Source organism: Pogonomyrmex barbatus, unplaced genomic scaffold (assembly GCF_055798465.1).
Source record: "Pogonomyrmex barbatus isolate J1 unplaced genomic scaffold, ASM5579846v1 scaffold17, whole genome shotgun sequence".
Classification (NCBI taxonomy): domain Eukaryota; kingdom Metazoa; phylum Arthropoda; class Insecta; order Hymenoptera; family Formicidae; genus Pogonomyrmex; species Pogonomyrmex barbatus.
In genome coordinates, this window is record NW_028297113.1 from 5092314 (window position 1) to 5110881 (window position 18568).

Consider the following 18568-nt stretch of genomic DNA (forward strand, 5'->3'; position numbering starts at 1 on the left):
CGAAAACGAGTTACTTACGAACTACAACTCTCATCTATCTCGCTGCAATTAGTCTGTGAACTCTTTTTAATCATAAATAAAGAGATATATATATATACTGTGGAAAAAACTGTTTCTGCCGGCATATCTAAAAATTTGAACAGATTTGAGAATAATTTTTTTGAGCCATCAAAATAATTACCTAAAATATTTAAGTATGATAATAATATCGCACAAATTTTTGATCTAGTAATCAATTTGAATATCTTACATAATTATTTTGGCCTAATAAAATTATTGTTAGATCTGGCCAAATTTTTAGATACTTTTGTAAATTGGTTTTTTTTTTCGTGTAATGTTTATTTTTATAGAAATTGCTTATTTGAGAATTTAATAATATATTTATATATACTTAAATATGAAATGTTACTTAAAAATACTTAAATACTTAAAAATATATTAATTAAACAAATGCATGTAAATTCAATTTCCTTTCAATAATTCATCCTTAAAGAATTATTACAGTTGTGTTGAAATTCAGGACGCTTTCTTGAACTCTCGCTTTCAGTTTTCTCGAGGATCGTAGGGGAATTATATCGTCCTTAATTTATCGCATCATCGATACGGATCGAATTCAGATCAAGGCCGCGACAGTTGAGACACACGAGCGAAATTTTCAGAGCAATTATGAAATCAAAACGAGCCCCTCCAACACGATGTATAAATTGAATTATAATCTTACGATGATGCACATATAACTGCATGTGTCTTGCGGTTGCATCGTTTGTAGGATTTCTGAAAATCCTTCCCAGGAATGCTGACCAAAAAGCTGGCGTGCAAAATGCATTCTTAGAGAGATAATTTTGCGACTCGCGAAACGGAATTTCCCTTTGATGCTAACAAGGTTGCGCATGGCAATGGATACCTTCACCGCAACACGTCTGTATCGCATGATTTTAACGAGACACATTAATTTCAATTAACTCGGAACAAGCCCGCCTTAAAACCTTGCGGAAGCGCGGATCTACACCAGCGACAGAGTAATGAGAGAATTAATGAAAAGGATGAACCATGGTTCACCCGCGCTTTCATTCGCCTCTCACGTCTTAGAAAAAAAAAAATTTCCTCTTTCTTCCTCCGGAATGGCGGTCAAGTTTACGGGGGCCTAAGCGTGCCCCACTTTCCAACCAAAGAATCGTAATGGGTAATGGACGTGCCGCGAGCGTGCCAGGAAAAGAAATAACGAAACAGACTCTCTTCGTGTGTGTGTGAGATTTCTCAAAATCTTTTATTCAATTCGTTGAGAACGCTACGTTGGTAGTATCACTTAGTTTTACAAATATACATACGCAATATTTAATTTTTATATATATATATTTGTATAAATCGGCGAACCCTTAAAAAAAATAAGGGCACCCTTCGAATTAGGGAACAATTGATTTGGCGGTTTTTCGAGGATTATTTCTGAGGACGGGATGGGGAATTCGATGGAAAGAAAGCGCCTACTCACCGATAGATCGATATCAGTCGTGGCTTTCATTGGGAAATCGGAGATGCGATAGAAACGGAAGGGGACATGGTTATATATTACATATGGAATCCCACTCGCGCGGATCGCCAAGTCGCCGCCATCGAAGAATCCGCGATTTCTCCTCGTGGGATCGGGTAGAGCGCAAACATTTTGCTTTTGCTTCCGCCGGAAGTTCGAGTGGAATGCGCAGCTCTCGTCATCGTCGTCTTCATCGTCATCGTTATCGTCATCGTCGTCATACAATCGGTCAACGCGGCCACCGTTGCCACCTCGAGGACTTCGGAGACGTCGCTTTCGGGAGTCTATCACAGATTGCTGGCGCATGATGAACATTAGCTTTGATCACCAGCTGATAACGAGCTACGCGCGGGAAAAGACACGGCGATTTTCCTTTTATACAGCGTGGAGTGTAATTTCGGATGTGACTTAAGGACGAAGCTGAACGTCATTAAGTTAAACGTCATTGAAGGGACATCTGTGAACGCAAAGAATGGATAGAGAGCTTCATTTTTACTCCATTCATCTTCAGTCCATTAGACTCCGTGCTATTCCAACTGAACAGAATTAATCATCACAGATACGTCGTTTTCAACGATAAAAACAGTGAAAATTATTGACAACTAAGAGCGGTCACTGGAATCTAACGGACTAACGACGAATCTTTCTCCTCGTTTCTCCCGTGTGCTTCGTCGCCTCTCGAAAACCTCAAGGATACTTGGCTGACGCGTCAGTCGGCGATTTCCGGCGTCGTACTTTGACCGCGAGGACTCATGACGTGTCTTTCGACCAACGTCAGGTTAATACGGGAAGAAAAGGATCGGTAGGACTGAGGAGAAAGGAGAAAAAGGAATTTGACTTAGACGAGAAAGAGAATCGCGCTCGCGGCAGTTTAGAAGAAACCGTCACCGGTCGGGTCGTTCACCCAAGGATAGTTGTTGGGACAACGCACGCAAGTCTGGAGGTTGATAGTCTCGCCGGGTACCTCCTTCGAGGTCAACTTGCAAGTGTGCGGTACCCAGCATGCCGGAGGTCCTTCCACTGAACACTTCTCCCGCCAGGGCTCAAAGTTTTTCGATTCGGTGATAGTGCGAGGATTCTGGATCCATTGAATCACCTGGGTCATCGTCACGAAGTATACGTCGTTGTGACTCTGCAGGATCTCGTCGATCCAGTAGAGGAAGGCATCCAGAAACTCGGGATTGTTCTTCAGCCAAGCGGCGTGGAAATAAAGACCAAGGGGTGCGCGATTCTGTTCGTAGTGACGGTCAAAGTTGTGATTGAGGAAATTGTAGAACTGATCGCCGGTCAAGATGTTGCTGCAGGAGTCGACCATGGCGCAGCCGGGCAGATACTCGTCGTTCTGTGGATCTTCGCGCCGATCCAACTCGTTCATCACCATCTCCCACACGGCATGCGATCTGCGAACATTTAACATTTCATTTATTATTATTTAAGATAACCGTCATTTACGTTTCGTTCGAGATTAATGCTCCTGACCTAGTGGGGCAATGCTGAAGATTTCCATGACAGCGATGCGGCATCCTGAAGTACATAGTGTATGGCCACAATGGGGGATTGTTTAGGGCCGCAGTGATGGTGGAATCGTACAGGAAGGCCTGCTCCTCCATCATAGTAAACTGATTGTTACCGCCGACCCGCAGATACGGCGCCCTGACGCCGACCACGCTGTTATCCGTCAGATTTGCGAACTTCTCGGCGATGATCCTCATGCCGGCCATCTCCTTGGCCCAGTCGTCGACGGTTGCGTCCGACCAGAAGCGCTCGTCGTCGTTGTGCCTTGCCCCAAAGTTGTCATGTAAACATTATGTGTAGTGACCGTGTTCTGATTTTTAACAATTATGACTATGGCCATGAACGACATGACATGATGCATCGTAGGAACAGGCATGCTCGTGAACCTGCCCTCCGATTTACGAATTTGTGAACCTATCCTTCTGGAATCTTGCACACGAACAGGTCTCTCCGTGCTAACTTTGCGAAGATTATCAAATCGGAACGGAACTTTCTAAATGGCATGTAAATGAGAGAAATGACAATATTATTAAAGAGAGTCAATTCTTACGAGATAGAGTGGACGGCGATCTCGTGACCCTTCCTGTGCATCTCCTGGACCGCGGAGTAGTTGGTGTACTTGTGAGAGACGAAGAAGGTCGCTTTGATGTCGCAACCATTCGGGTTCTTGCGTTTGCCGTTGAAGATCTCTTTGTATAGACCGATGTTATTGTTGTTAATAGCGTCGTCAAAGGTAATCGTGACCATTTGAGGTACATCCTTGGAGGGAAGATCACCGGGAATCGTGGTACCATCCTCCGAGCAGAAGCAATCGGGCAAAGTACACACGGCCGGATCGCATGGTGGAGCTCTGTTGGGATCGTTGTCCATATCTAGAGAAAGATATCGAGAAGATTACAATTATTTTGAGTTATGACATTCCTTTTTAAGAGACTTTCGCTTTGCGGTCGGTATGATCACTTGAGTGCCAAAGAATGCCGCTTATTTCGACTTGTTCATTTCGACTTACCGCAAATGTTTTCGTCAGAGCCGTCAGTGCAATCCTTCTCTCCATTACAGAAGAGGCCTCTCTCGATGCAGGACCCGTCACCGCACGCGAGATAGCCGTCTTGACAAAGCGGTTCCTCGGTGTAAAGCAGGGGCTTGGCCTTCCTCTCTTTGTTCTTTAATTTGCAATTGTTGACAGAGTCCTTCCAATCGCAAGTCTGTTTATCGATATCGAAATACAAGCCGGCCGGACATCTTATCGCCTGCAGACCGGAGCTTGTGCATTGAATAACGTCGCGGCAGTTGTCACCCTCGCCGGCAACCAATCTAAACCACTCGCCCGCATCCTTGTCCTTGCAGATTTCGCTCTCGAAGCTCTCTTCCTTTTTCTCCTCTTGCCGCTTAACTCGGTTCGAACCCTCTAAGAGAAAATTACGTGGTTTGCAACGTATTAGAAATTTGATTTATAATTAATTATTTATACGATTCAATAATATCTTAGATAAAAAAACGCACTCGTTTTTTAATTATTTGTTAATATAAATATAACAAATTTGTAATTAAATTCCTGTCTTTCCATGGATTGTAAAAAAATATTTATAATTTATTTTTAATATTACAACATTTCTGCCTATCACAATTATTATACTATGTACAAGTAATTATATGTTTTTTTAATGTTTTACAGTTATTTTGTAAGATTTATATCTATCAACTTTTTTAAAAATTTGATTCTTCCGCGTATTTTTTTATAAAAAAAAAAATACAAAGCAAGATTTGTTTAACAATCTTGCGAATTTAAGGATATGAATTAATATTTTAATCATCAAATTTGATTCTTAGAAACGTTATACAGAATTTCTTCATGATTTGAAGAAATAGCTTACGAATAAACGAACGTCTCAATCCCGTTGGTCCTCCGGGCTCATGAGACGACTTCACTACGAGCGGAGCGACAAACAGGGAAAGTTGTGCCCCCACCCGCGCCATTTTCAGAGGCTCGGGGCACGGCAGTGACGTCATCCATCCGGGACCGACCGGACCGAGAAGCTTTCACGCTCTAATCTCTTATGCAACTTGTCGTCCCGATGATCGACCGTTTATATTGAATTATTCCTATCGCTACACAAACTTGTCTGCGACGTGAAAAAAAAAAAGAAAAACCAGCTTCGAGACTTCATGGCGGAAACTACAAGAATAGACTATGAAAATGTCAAGCGCCAGATTGCAGTGGCACTTTCGCCATCTTGAATGGCTCTGCGCGACCTCACGTGTCCATTTGTGCGATGTCCGAGAGATATTTCTCATTTTAATTAATTATGAGCACTTTTTAAATTTTTATCTTTATCTGTTCTTAAAAAATATATTTATACACGTATCTCTAATAATTCAATTAATAGTCTCAATTCAATATATAGTCTCAATTATTCAAGATTTTTATGAAGAACGTACGCTTACATTTACATCGCCCACAATATTGCAGATTATTTTCAACAAAATTGAATCGCAGTAATTCTTATGCAATTTATGAAGACGAAGGCAAAACAAAAGGCGGAAGATAATTAACGCGTTTAATCAATGAAAGAATGCGGTTTGGATCGAGCGATTTTATGGATTTTGTAAAAATCGTCTCCCACATACGTTGCGATGTAAGACCTGGAGAACTCTCACATGCTGCCCCGCCACGCGGAAATACGATAGCCGTATACACTAGTATCGGCTAATGTAGAGCGATATCGGTGAAAGAGCTGAACAGAGAAATCTGTTACTCACCGGCAAGGACGAAAGCTGCTACCAGGAGCAGCACCAGCGAGGACCTCATAGTCCTGACCCTCAACAGGGAATGCAATTTCCTCTCCTTGATCACGTTGTCGTCGTAGTCGTCTTGCCACAAGCTGCTTCTAGGGTACCACCCAACTCTTTATCCCTCAATCACTCCCGTTCAACTGACGTTTGAAACGCTGTTCAAAGAAGGCTGTTCAAGAAGGGATGAAAGAGAACTGATCGGGGAGAGATGGCGACGTTAGCCGTTCACTACTTCCGAGGGCGGGGTAAAGCGCGGGTGGGAGTCAAGTGCTTAGGCAAGAACCCTAATTCTTACGAGGGAAACCCAGGTTAGATCTCGGCCGCGAGACGCCCAACGGCGATCCTCTTCGTCTAACGACACACGAATTGGGCGAGGACGAGTAACGCCTTCAAGGACGCGGACCTTGAAGGTGTAGGTACCGCTTACGGACTGGCTGAGGCCCGCCACTCGTCGGGCCTTATATTGCCACCACCACGACGGTGCACGATCAGGGTCCCCTCTTTCTCATCTTTGAGCATTACCGCCCGCGTAGATCGTACCACCAGGAACGTACGTATCGTCCAAGACACCTCAAATACGATATACCAATAGATGAAAATTCAACTAGAAGAAGCGAGTATTTGCATTCTTCTAAGTCGATTGCAGTCATTGACGTTCAATGTAAATTTCTTTCTCATCTTAAAAATGATATAATTGCACAATTGTTATAGCAACGTTTGACATATTCATATAATGTGATAATTTTTGAAAACAATAGAATATGTTACAAAACCGTAAATTCGAAGCAGTGACGGTATAAGGTTTATTTATCCATGCCATAATTCTGCAAAGCTATGTGAATCCTGATAGGGAGATCCTTGAAGATATTTTGATCTGTGATTATCATTAATCGCTCGTTTATAAGAAGAGTGATTGGTCAATAATTTCTCGGCAGTATGAAAGTACAAGGTACAGCAATTTATCTAGTGTCAGTGGTAAGTTTTCCGAGCGTACGACCTCGACCTAGGAGCTTAAAGAGAAATATCTGCGTCAACTAATCTCTCGGCTCTTGAATACCCCTCATACTTCCTCGCATAAAATTCCCATACGATATGGTATATGATTCGCTATTCTCGTTGATTTTATCTCTATCGTTATTAATCGAAAGTACATAAATTAAGTTTAGCGACACGAAAATTTATGGCGAGCGATCTAAAAATGATAAAACGATTACACAATCAATTACTATGTAGAGTATTTTTTATAACACAAGAAAATATTATATATTATAATATTATATATATTACAACACGAGGAAATATATTTATATATATATATATATTTTTTTTACGCATGAAACATCGTAAAATTAATTGCAACCAGCAAATCGAAATAATTTTATAATTAAAAATAATTTTAATTCATATTAATCATATCTGTATACAATTTTATTTTAAAGAAATCTAGGATAGCTTTCAAATTTTTTCGCACAAACGAAGAATATACAATCGATATACAATCGTCGTTGATATTTTAGAAGAATTCACGTTAATAAGACGAGAAAATGATGAGAAGTAACGGATGACGTAAGTTTGTCAAGGTCGAAAGAATAACGACCTCCTTCGGTAGTATTTCGGCGAATAAAATCAAGGGACGTTCAAGGAACGCGAAGCGCTTCGAAGGTGCAATCGGAATACCGGGATTGCGGAGACATCGTCGCCATTGAGACGCCGTCGAAGAAATAACGATGATACTTGCCTCTCACGCATCGTGGATTCAATCGACGTTTCTTAAACGTCTCTTAAACGTCTCTTAGTTTTTCGGCTTTAAACCGCAGTCGTTTCCCCGATGGGGGGGAAGCGTTTGTTGAAATTCTCTCTTGTAGCAACGAAACGTTGCAACGTTTTCAACAATTCGAGTTATCTACGGGTTCGTAACCGCGTTTGCAGCATCCAGTATGCATTCGGGAGTTTTATCCGCACTTCCGGCGATGTAGTAAAGTAGTTCGTGCACGTCGCAAATCTGTCTGCCGTGCACGCGCATCGTAGACCGAGTATGAAAGCCGAGTAGAAAATGGGGCGTTCCCGGTTGTAATTACTGGAAAGTCGCGCGAACGATACTATTAACGTTATCACTAGCGTCCGAGCGTTTTACGTAATATTTGTTTATATCAATCAATTGCGAAAATTTGCCTGCGTCGCGCGGCAGCTTTCTACAATGACCTAAGATTTTTACATAACGCCGAGAAATGAAGCGAATAAATATTCGTTCCCGTCGCTCCCGTCGCATTGCGTTTTCTTGCGATATTATTTTTACGCGAACGAAACGCGATCGCGTTGCGTCGCATCGCGTCTATCATCATCATCGTCGTCGTCGTGGATCTGCGGTCGAAAGTGAAACGGAGTCGTGGACGCAACGGGTTTCGTTCGCGGGCCGGATGCCTCTCGTGCCGATTAATGATAGGCCGATAGATCGAAGTATCACAATATCGTGACACACAATCATCTCTCGAAAGCGGCGCGTCACCGCCTCTCGACGCAACACGGCGCCCGGTAATTACCCGCGGGCGTCGTCCGGGCAGATCTGCTTTTTCAAATGTCAAAGCACAAGAAGGAGCGAGAAGGGGAGAGGAGGGCAAGGGTTTGTTTGGCATTTTGGACAGACCGGCGGACGCGCTTATTGCACCATCGTCGTCGACTCTCGTCGAGATAAATGCCAAGCGATGCTCGCGAATCTCTCCGGCAGATTCCGGCGCGGAATCGCTTTTCGTTTACTCGGCGAGAGAAGCATTGTGGACTCGCGCGCGAGAATGCATCCTTTGTCGATTGCGAATTCCATGGCGGCAATGCGCGATCGTGCAACGCGACGATCGACGCGATTCGGTGAATACGTTGTTACGGCGCGTCGACAATACTTTATTTATTTAAGACTTTTTCATTTAAGATTTTTTTTTTATATAGAATTCGTGCGTGTTCAATTTTATTATTATTTCAACTATTTTTAGCGTTTACTTCGAATGATTTTCGCTCGGATAAAAAATTCTATTTTTTATAATATGTTCGCGTATAAAAAAAAATGAAATATCTCTGAAGTGCATGATGTTTTTCATTTTCCAGTAGTAATCGGATATTGCGCGCCTCTCCATATGGTGCAACCGTCGACACAATGTTCACTGAGCAGTGAACTCGAAACTGTGTAAACTAGAAAGTATGTCTCGATCTAAAACGCACGGCTACAAAAATTATAAACTTACATCTTGGAGAACGTTACTCATTCCGCTACTTTACGCCTTGTCTCGATCTTTCAACGATCCTCGTCTTTCTTTCCGATATGATCGCGGGTGCATCGGCTTCTTCGTCCGGGATCCGTCGCGGATCCACACGCGTCAGGAATTTGCCCTTTGCCAGATATAAAACTAAGTAACCGCGCAAAATGCCACTTAGCTTGCCTAAGTAACGGCGCGAAAGTATCGGAACGCGCTATCATTATCCTCCAATTACACGGCTTAACGGCATTCTTGTCGTCGCTCGGATCGACATTTTCCCAAATTCATTACGCGCCGCGATTGATCGTCGCGCGTCGACCACGTGGATCATTAAATCGTCGTCGTGAGAGGAGAAAATCCTCATGATGAGAAGATCCTTCTCTTACGACTTCCTCGATCGCGATCCGCGATGTCGGGGTTTCGCTCGCGAGAGCAGGAAGTGCACGCGGAGGATGCGTTCACCCATCCTCGTCGAGCGAGCGGCAGGTTACGTTTTCTTGAGCCGGCGATCGAGTCTTGTAAGTTTGTAAGTGCAACGATGATTCACGTAATTGCAACCGCCGAACGGAGCGTGATCGCGGCGCGTCTTTTCCTCATCACCGGACTGCGACTTAGAAAGCGGCACGGAGACCTCGGAGGATCGCGTTATCGATAAGGTCATCCACCGTGTAGTGTTCAACGTCGGCGATATGCAGCCGTCGGCACGCCCAAAAGAGAAAAATCCGCGGGATCGATTATCGCGAGGCACACGGAATTAATTTGTCACGAAGCGAGGCGCAATGATCGATGCGATCGGTTGGATCGACGGACTTTAAAGAAAAAGAGGTTTCGGAACGAAATGTCAATGGTAATGTCATCGAATATAATAATAATAGTGAAAAAAAATCACTGGCATACGCGGCACTCTGGCCGTAAACATGTACATAATTTAGTTCCCCAGCAAATAGAGCGATTTAGGTATAATTTCACGTTTGGCTTAGTTATAGTTTTCGATTCTACGGGCTGATGCACACGACGATCTTCGGCGGGACTCTTCGGGGAATTTCGATATATTACGAATTTTAAATTTTACGAGCGACGTAAATTCTGTACGGTAAGTGAACCGCAAGAGAGGTTTACGTCGCGGGATACCGCGTACCATGAATCTTGGGTTGGATAGAGGCAGTCGATCCCTCGGGGATCCCTTGCTTCCTTATCATCGTGAAGAGGACGAGCCAGGGATGAGAGTCAGGATCGAGTTCGGGACAGATCGGTGCGGCCCTGACGTGACATATGCCACGGCGGTGAAAGGAAAGAAGAGACGAGACAACGGTACGCGTGTCGGCGGCAAAAGGAGCACCTTCGACGAAGCCTTCGAGGCGGTGAGCTTTCTCTGCCCGCGGCCAAAGCGTCACCGATCGCCGCCATCGGTATTTTACGCACACCGTGTAGAATCGCTTGCTTCTACCGTAAACTCCATCTCTCGTTGATCCAGCACACTGCTGTCGATTCTCGATTCTCGATCGCAAGATTTTCGAATCGGGGGCTCATCATCATCTCACGGATTTGCATCTTCAAAGCAAATTTCTGATTCAAGAAATAGTTTAATGGTGTTAGATGAGTCTTACAAGATCTAGATAGAACATGTATATAGATCAACGAGAAAAATTAATTAGATGATTGCGAGTGATCGTACATCGGTGCGGGCGCGCTACCGAACGATGCTGCCATCGCGAATCGATCACTGAGATTTCTCCTCTCCGAGCATTGATCGATAAATCTCGATCAATTTGCAAGTGAATCGTTTGCACGAAATTGGAAATAGTTTACATGGATTTTTCGCTGCTTCTTTTTGACTTTTATCAAAGCTCACGCGACGAGGCAATCCGCTCGATTTTACGTACAAATTATGGCACACAGGCACGCGACGTATTGTCAAAGCTCGAAGTTTGAATTAATCAAAGCGAGCACGAAAGTGCCAGTCAGACGGCGTTGGATGCATAACGTGTCGCACGATGCAACGAGACATCGTGAAATTTCCCAATACCTCGGAGAAACGCGAGCAACTGCGAGTCGCAATTTTCTCCCGCAATTTTCGTAATGATGTCATGAAATAAACGCAACGCGGTTTGATAATGCCGTCCCCGCGGCCTTATCCATCGATCGGCGGTCGGCGTCTGCATAAAACATGTAAATTCGAGCAACATTAATACGCAATATATGTAAACAGATATATGGAGATTTATATGCGATAGAATTTCACCATCGCCATATTTCATATTTTATTTTATCCCTTTTTTCTTTCTAATTTACATGAGCCAGGTATATTGGATATTTTAAGGAAAAAAAACCTTGAAAATCGTTCCTCGAAACCGACATCTTCAAGGTGGAGGCTATTTATATTTCCCGCATTTGAGACGGATGAAAATAGAAAGTCCTTTAGGAGTATTACGTACTGTTGAATATTCAGGGACTCGCGCTCTATTTCACGGTGCAAGGGATTTCATGTGCACACCTTGCAGAATGCGCAGTTTAGTACCTGCAGTTGACCGAATGGCCTCACTAAATCTTGCCTGCTAAACACAAAACTTCGCACGAGCCTGTTCTCGATTTTAGACCGCATCAAAACGCCTCAATTTCTCTCCGCGTTATTCCTTGCGAAGGCTTCATTGATCGTTGCACGTAATTAAATATTCAGACGGAATCGAAAGTTGATTCAGTAGAAAAAAAAAAACATGATTTTTCTGAGAGAGACATTTCAATTCACATGGATAAGTGATAATAGTATACAGTTTGATAAAACGGAACTTTTTTCCAATATAAAAACAAGACTGGTCACTTTCTGTAGCGGCAAGAAATTACAAAAATAATCCTGTTCTTGTTCAAATTCTTTTTCAAATTATATAATATGTTTCGAAGATAATAAAATCGATATGAATAAAATTATTAACAAAATTGACAGAGATATAACTTATACATATAACTTATATATATAATTTACGTGTTTTCGAGATAAACGAGTTATATGTAATCAACTGAAAGCATCATATTTATCTGTCAATGATCGATAGGAACGATTTTCGATAAGGGATGCACAATTTCGCGAGCACTACACCCTCGAGATATTCAACCCCCTCCCCTCCCCTCCCCTCTCTTCTCGATCGCAAGACCTTGACTGTCGATTATTAGGTCGTCTTAAGTCTAAATGGGCAAACGCGTGTCCTCACCGGTATTCAATTTACCGGATACGGATCAGTCTCGGAGGACTTATGACATATCGATCACGTAATGTGAATGCGCGTTACGCCATCGATCGCCTCGCGTATCAGGGTAATTTAGGTGACACGTAAGTGTCCGCGAGGGAGAATCGACCTGTTTTTTTTTTTTTTTTTTTACGCACGTTCACGCATGAAAACGCCGTGCCGAATCGTGCGACGGCGACAGCTCTCTTTCGAAGTTTAACGGCGTCGAAACCCCGAGCATTTATTGCCGTAAGTCACGCGCGACGAGCGTGACACGTGCCGCTGGAAATTACGTTGCAGTCGCGCGCACGTTGCGTGGCGTGGCGCATCAGGACCCTCGCGGCCCTGTTTCGCCTGCACCGCGGACCGGTCGGGCTGTCGGGAACAGGTATGTAGGTATATCGATTTCAGCGGGACGAAGGGAAGTCGGAAGATCATCCCGAGCACACGAGTCTGGCTAGTCGCCGCCGGCGTTAGAAACGGGACCTCCAGGGCCGTAACAAACGGCCGGCGCTCTCACCCCTGCGTGGCCGCTGGTGATGACCTTGACCTACGGGGTTCCTGTCGCGCCGGCGTCGCGTCCTCTTCGTCCCCCCTCCTCACGTGACCGTGTCCTCATCTTTCCTTATCGTTCCCCTCCCTCCCTCCCTTCCTCCCTCCCTCCCTCCCTCCCTCCCTCCCTCCCCCCCCCCCGATTCGATTTATCTCGCTCCACCTGTGACCAACGGTGCATCTGATCCGATATCTCCTGCATCGCGGCAGTCTAGCGACCTCGGGGATGCTCGAGAGAGGGGGAGGTTATCGAAGTCGATGGACTGGGAAATCAGAGATGCCGACGGCAAATCTGTATACATCGTGCGCGCGCGATGAGCTGCTAAAATCTCGCGACCTGTCCTCGCGGGATCCTTCGGATCTTTCAAAACAGCCGGGAAGCGAAATGCTTTCTTCTCCTCCGTATCGCAATGACATATGACAGTAAACAGGACGGTTGGAAAGAAAGCACGGAAGGTCCTAGCCGTCGCGCACTTGTACTCATTTGTCTGTCACCGCGCGGGTTTTCTCTTTCTTTTCTAGCTCCTCCGTCTTTCCCTCCAATCCCGTCGGTGCAATCTCTCCGAACGATCCTATTCCCGGCGACCATTTGTTGCTGAACATCCTCGACTCGTCATGGCGAATCCTCTTTCTTTTTTCGCACAATGCGAAATTCGCATTGTCCTCCTGTAATCCTCCTCTGTTCCCCTTGCAATTTTTCTCATCTCTTCTCGAAGGGGCGCGATCACGTTCGTTTCATACATCACCAGCTTCTCCATTCCTCTCTTTGTATTTGCGTTTACTCGACATTACTAATGGTGATATCCCTTCGCGGGGGTGTATCCCCTGGCAGGCGTAAGGGTGCATTATTCCGTACCTTTATCCGGCGCATTTTATCAGCGCTCTTGGACTTCTCCTCGTGACATAATAAATTACGTCTGTCTACCACAACCGCCACGTACACATATTCTTTCTACGGTATAGCGTTTAATTATCTCTTTCATATTTTCTCTCGCGTGTTCCATTTCTGGACACTTTTCCGCGTTTTCATGTTAATTTTACCGCGTTGTCAACGCGGGCAAAACGTTGGAGGAGCAACGACTAAAACAGAAAAGGACAACGTTTACAGACTTTTGTGTAGTTACCCCTTCTCCTTCAATTCAATAGGATATGAAGCTGATGCTTGTACTGAAATTGGGAGATGCTTTCAAACGTGCCCCAAATTCTGAAGGTCCTCAATGTTTCGCCGTGTCCTTTAGGTGCCAACCTTGACAATTTCCACGAGTCAATTTGACGTATCAATAAGACCCTTTTGCTTCTTCGCTCACTTCTTATTTGTCTGTTTACCTTCTTATTCGTCAACAAAAATAGGAGCTTTTCCCTTCATTTTTAATATGAACTTGACAATCTTATATTTTCAGTCTTTTCAGTTCAGAATTCACATTTCTACGATTGAAAACATGCTGTCATTCTTTTTCCACACTTCTGAGAATTTTTATTAAATTCGATTTAATTTCTTTGCCGTTTTATTTTATTCTTTTTTACTTTTGTACGACTCAATTCATAGTACATTTCTTACAACTCAAATCATATATATATATATATAATTTATTTTGTGACAACAATAGAATATCGATTATGATTAAAGTTTTGATTCTGCGTTGTTCTTGTGTACAGAAAGTATATCTATATCCTTATGGAATATAAATAAATATTTAATCTTTGTTTGATGTGCTAAAGTACAGTAATCAATGGATCATTCGTATTCCCATCCCCCAGTTACGAGAAACGTAATTAGTTTAATTGGCAAAATATAATTGGTACGTAGCAGTTACCGTAGATTAACAATCAATTGAATTGGTTGCTGCAAGAAAAATAACGAATAGCCGACAAAAAGCAAAACTAAACTTATTAGATTTTTATCGAATTTAGATTTCGATAAAATGGTATGGAAACGATCTCTAACTTTAAAATTCCAATAATGCATACACATCAATTAAAACATTATCTCAGCATAATTATTTTTCTTATCTAATTACACTTAATTAAAATTCTATTTTTTTTCTCGGACATAATTATTGAGATAATTGAAAAGTTAATTGTAGCAGCAGTATAAATAGCCTTACGTAGCTTCGAGGAAAGTTAGCTTGATTCTGACTAATTTAATTAAAATCTGTGCGCGTGTGTATGAATAATTTAAAAGAATAAAACGAACGCGAAGAAACAGAGAGAGAGAGAGAGAGAGAGAGAGAGAGAGAGAGAGAGAAAGAGAGGGGTCTATTTATGATCATCGTGTAATGCTTCGATTTGTCACACATGCGTGAGAGGAAAGTCCATTTCGAAAATAAGGTTCACCATGAGAAGCGCAACGATCGAGTCGATTTAAAAAATGAAATAGAAAGGCAAAATGGACAAGGCGCGCGTTCGCGGCGACTTCTCTTCTTTTTTTCGTCTCTTCCTGTAGAGAGGATAACTGAAAAATTGAACGGGGCGTTAAGCCACATCCGATCTTTCGCGTTCACTTGCCGATGCGGCTCATCGGCCGGCGACCGATAAGCGTCGGCCCACCACCACCACCACCACCACCACCACCATCACCATCACCACCACTACCACCGTCCTCACCCTCGACCGGCAAAGTGAAAACAACCCTCTGTCCGCCTCGCTTTTTCCCCTTCCCACACCGTGGCCGCCGGACCACTGGCAATCCCCGTGAGGCGAAGCACACGGTCCTGCCGCGCGCGCGGCCGGATCCAGTCGCAGTTCGAACCTCGAGGAGATCGAGTGTGCGAGCAACCCCGTCGTAATCCTGGACCACATAAACGGACGCCTCGGAGGATCGTGCCAGGATCTTCTGGCATGCGATCAGGAGCATGCAGGTAGGATCCTGCGTTGCCGACGCCGCGTGCCCATTTCGTCAAAGTGACGTAGGCGTGTAAACACCTCGTACGCGCCCGTTGACTCCGACTCTATCTCGAACTGATTATGATTTACGAAAGACGCGATCCGGGATTTACAAAAGTGAAATGAAACGGATGTAAATGAACGGATCCATCGGTCCGTCAATCTAGTTCGTCATCTTTTTGTGTGATTGGTATACATGAAATTATTTCGTACGGTTATCATAAATATATATTATATTTGATGGAATTGATCGGTGTATAGATTGCTTTCTCAGTGTCATTGAAATAAAAATGCCAATCGTTTTCCGCCTGAGAATCTGTCGCGTCTCTGTTGAAAGTCAACTAGGCAAGAAGCATACAGGTGGGTCGAAAAGATTGTCCTAAACGATCAGTAGACCGCTGCTATTGCACCGCAAACAATTGCTATCGTAGAAGGCAAATTAAATCAATAACAGTTATTGCCAAAATAAATTGAATATTTTTTGTACAGTATTTTTTTTTTCACAAATTATCATCAATTATCTAACTATCATTCAATTATCGTCAATTATCTAACTGTCATTCAATTTATCTAACTATATATAACATTATCTAACTATATATTTATTTTTCTGCATGTATAAAACACGCATTACGCAAAATGAATTTACCTCGTTAGGTTTTATCTCTTCACTTTTATCGCTTCTGAACGTTTTCTGAAATATATTTTACGATGTCCCTCGTACATTGAATTAGATTACAGCGGCCGGGATGGCCGCTACGAAAACTTGTTGAATTCAGTTTACGAGCGATATGCTGCACTGGAAACCAAAGAAATTCGAAGGCGTATAACACATACAATGGACGTTTTATATTTTACATGAGAAACTTTCTTTTGCCGTACTTTTTCTATTTCATTTTACTTAACGGCTCTTTTGTCAAATTTTTTTAAATTTCTTTTCATTTTTAAAATCAACGTAACTTAACAGACTGTATAAAAAAAAAATTATAAAGGGCACCACGAATTTATCGGACTTAAAAAAAATTAAATATTCTTTTATATAAGATATTAATATTGAGGTTGAAAATTTAACTCCATTATGAAAAAAATGACTAGGCGGGATCAATCTGTCAGAAATTCACGAGATTACTGTTTCGTCCTGTTTGGAAACATTTCCATATGCAATAAACGTGCGCGAAAACTGTCAGAAAGTATAACGGTACCGAGCGAGGGTCTTTTCATTTAGTCGAGACAAGCATCGTGCCAAGAAAACGATCTCCGCGCTTTTTTTCTTGCCTTCATCGACCGCCGACGCGTGCCAAGGCCATACAGGAAGACGAGATCTTCTACAGTCATGGTCACGAACAAGCGTGTCTCTTTATGCAATTATGGGAATCGGTATTATATTATTAACAGTCTACCCTCTTGCATTTCCAATCGATTAGCCAGCCGTAATTCATTTCTAATGACCTTTCAGACTTTAGGAAGAATCATAAAGGAGTACGCTACATTAAAATTTTATTGGCTCCCTTCACGTAAAATGTCCGATCGAATAAGCGACGCAAAGTATATAATCCCTGATTAATAAACCCGTCTACGAAAAACTGACGTGCACGCGAGACGCGCACGATATTTTTCAATAAAGTAAAACCCTATAAACGTATCAATTTTGTAAGAGTGCCATAAAATTATTAAAATATGAAAGTTTCTGATCATGTTAGGGAATAGCGTGGCGCACGATATTTTTATTGTCGCGTCTCATGGCTGTTGGATGAAATCGAATCGTGGGGAGAGGGGGGGAAGGGAGGGAAAATGCATTTCGCGAGATTTTCGCGAAACGGAGCTTTCGCAGTTCCCACGCAACGTAATTTACTCTAACTCTCCGCAAGATTGTTCGACTCGAGAGAGTGACTCTTGAAGTTTCGAAACTTTTAGTTGGCTGCAAGTCTTGTTTGAACGTTAAAATTCGCGAATTGTCGGGCACAGCGAGCGTTTCCAAGGGGAATTCGCGACGTATCCTCTCGACTTACAGACCTCTCGACTCCTCCGAGACTTCGGAATTAAGTCAAAGATCGAAGATGAAAGAAAGGAGATGCGTTCTCGCGGTTATTCCTTACGCATACAACAATCTTCGCGCTCTTTCGTGGGGTTTTCCACTAGTCAATTTGGAGTGCCGCCAAGTTCGCATCCCGCAGCTCCCATTTGGCGGAAATCCCGTGGAAGAAAAAGGAGAAAAAAGTGTTAACACGCCCGGCACGCGAATCGCGGTCGAATGTGTGACCGAACGCGAAGTAATTCTCGATTATTCGCGCGTTTTCCGCTGCCTGGAAAACGTATTATTCTGGCCTGATTCGAGAGATAGTCACGAGTGCGATACAAATCCTGAGAGCAATGCTCCAAAAAAAAAAAAAAGGTAAAAGAAAATAAACGTAATTCTTTTCCGTTGCGTAATTCTTATCCGTGCAGTTAACTATGTTTTTTTTATCTCTCAACAACGATATCGATGAAAAAGAGTCCATGTCTACGACGAGTTGAACTTTTTATTACGGCGGAAACAAGTTCGCACTTTAAAAAAAGACTTTGCATTATCGATTTGAGTGGACTCCCCCGTGCATTCCCCTCACTGCGACGTTTAGCGTGACTCGGAATCATTCCGCGAAGCAGTAAAAAAAATGTTTGATGGATTTTGCTTAAGTGCAAACATTACGAATGGAATGGCGTGGAATAAGAATCAAGGGGAGAAAATGAAGTGAAGATAAACGGTCAAGCATGCGACACGTTTCCCACATTTTCGTTTCATTTGTAATTGTTTTTCTTTTTCTCGACCAACGATGGAGCAATAATTACGAACT

At 43.0% G+C, this 18568-nt stretch overlaps 2 protein-coding genes across 3 annotated transcripts in view; one reads left to right on the forward strand and one right to left on the reverse strand.

Annotated features, from left to right (window-relative positions):
* Window positions 1–1240: 1240 nt before the first annotated feature.
* Window positions 1241–15406, reverse strand: serp (chitin deacetylase-like protein serp). 2 transcript variants are annotated; one of them, XM_089074587.1, is made up of 6 exons: window positions 15360–15406; window positions 5804–5991; window positions 4053–4451; window positions 3594–3915; window positions 3008–3307; window positions 1241–2928 (listed from the first exon to the last, which is right to left on the reverse strand). In XM_089074587.1, the coding sequence occupies exons 2-6, from the start codon at window positions 5850–5852 to the stop codon at window positions 2400–2402; spliced, it is 1599 nt and encodes a 532-aa protein (XP_088930713.1). In that variant the 5' UTR covers window positions 5853–5991; window positions 15360–15406; the 3' UTR covers window positions 1241–2399. The 2 variants fall into 2 exon arrangements, with proteins under 2 accessions (XP_088930713.1, XP_025074209.2); XM_025218424.2 differs by lacking the exon at window positions 15360–15406 and having other exon boundaries at window positions 5804–12175.
* A 130-nt stretch (window positions 15407–15536) lies between these two features.
* The window catches only part of LOC105427820 (uncharacterized), a 14788-nt gene continuing 11756 nt past the window's right edge, over window positions 15537–18568 (forward strand). Inside the window, exon 1 of the mRNA XM_011639757.3 lies at window positions 15537–15712. Coding sequence (XP_011638059.1) covers window positions 15707–15712 — 6 coding nt within the window. The 5' untranslated portion in view covers window positions 15537–15706. The remainder of the gene's footprint in view (window positions 15713–18568) is intronic.

Bases quoted from the DNA above. Each gene is read 5' to 3' on its own strand.
- serp (XM_089074587.1), bottom strand. From the start codon at position 5,852: ATGAGGTCCTCGCTGGTGCTGCTCCTGGTAGCAGCTTTCGTCCTTGCC. The intron at 3,916-4,052 runs GTAAGTCGAAAT...ATCTTTCTCTAG, and splicing joins CTCTGACGAAAACATTTGCG to ATATGGACAACGATCCCAAC. The intron at 3,308-3,593 runs GTAAGAATTGAC...CTTTGGGGCAAG, and splicing joins ATCGCCGTCCACTCTATCTC to GCACAACGACGACGAGCGCT.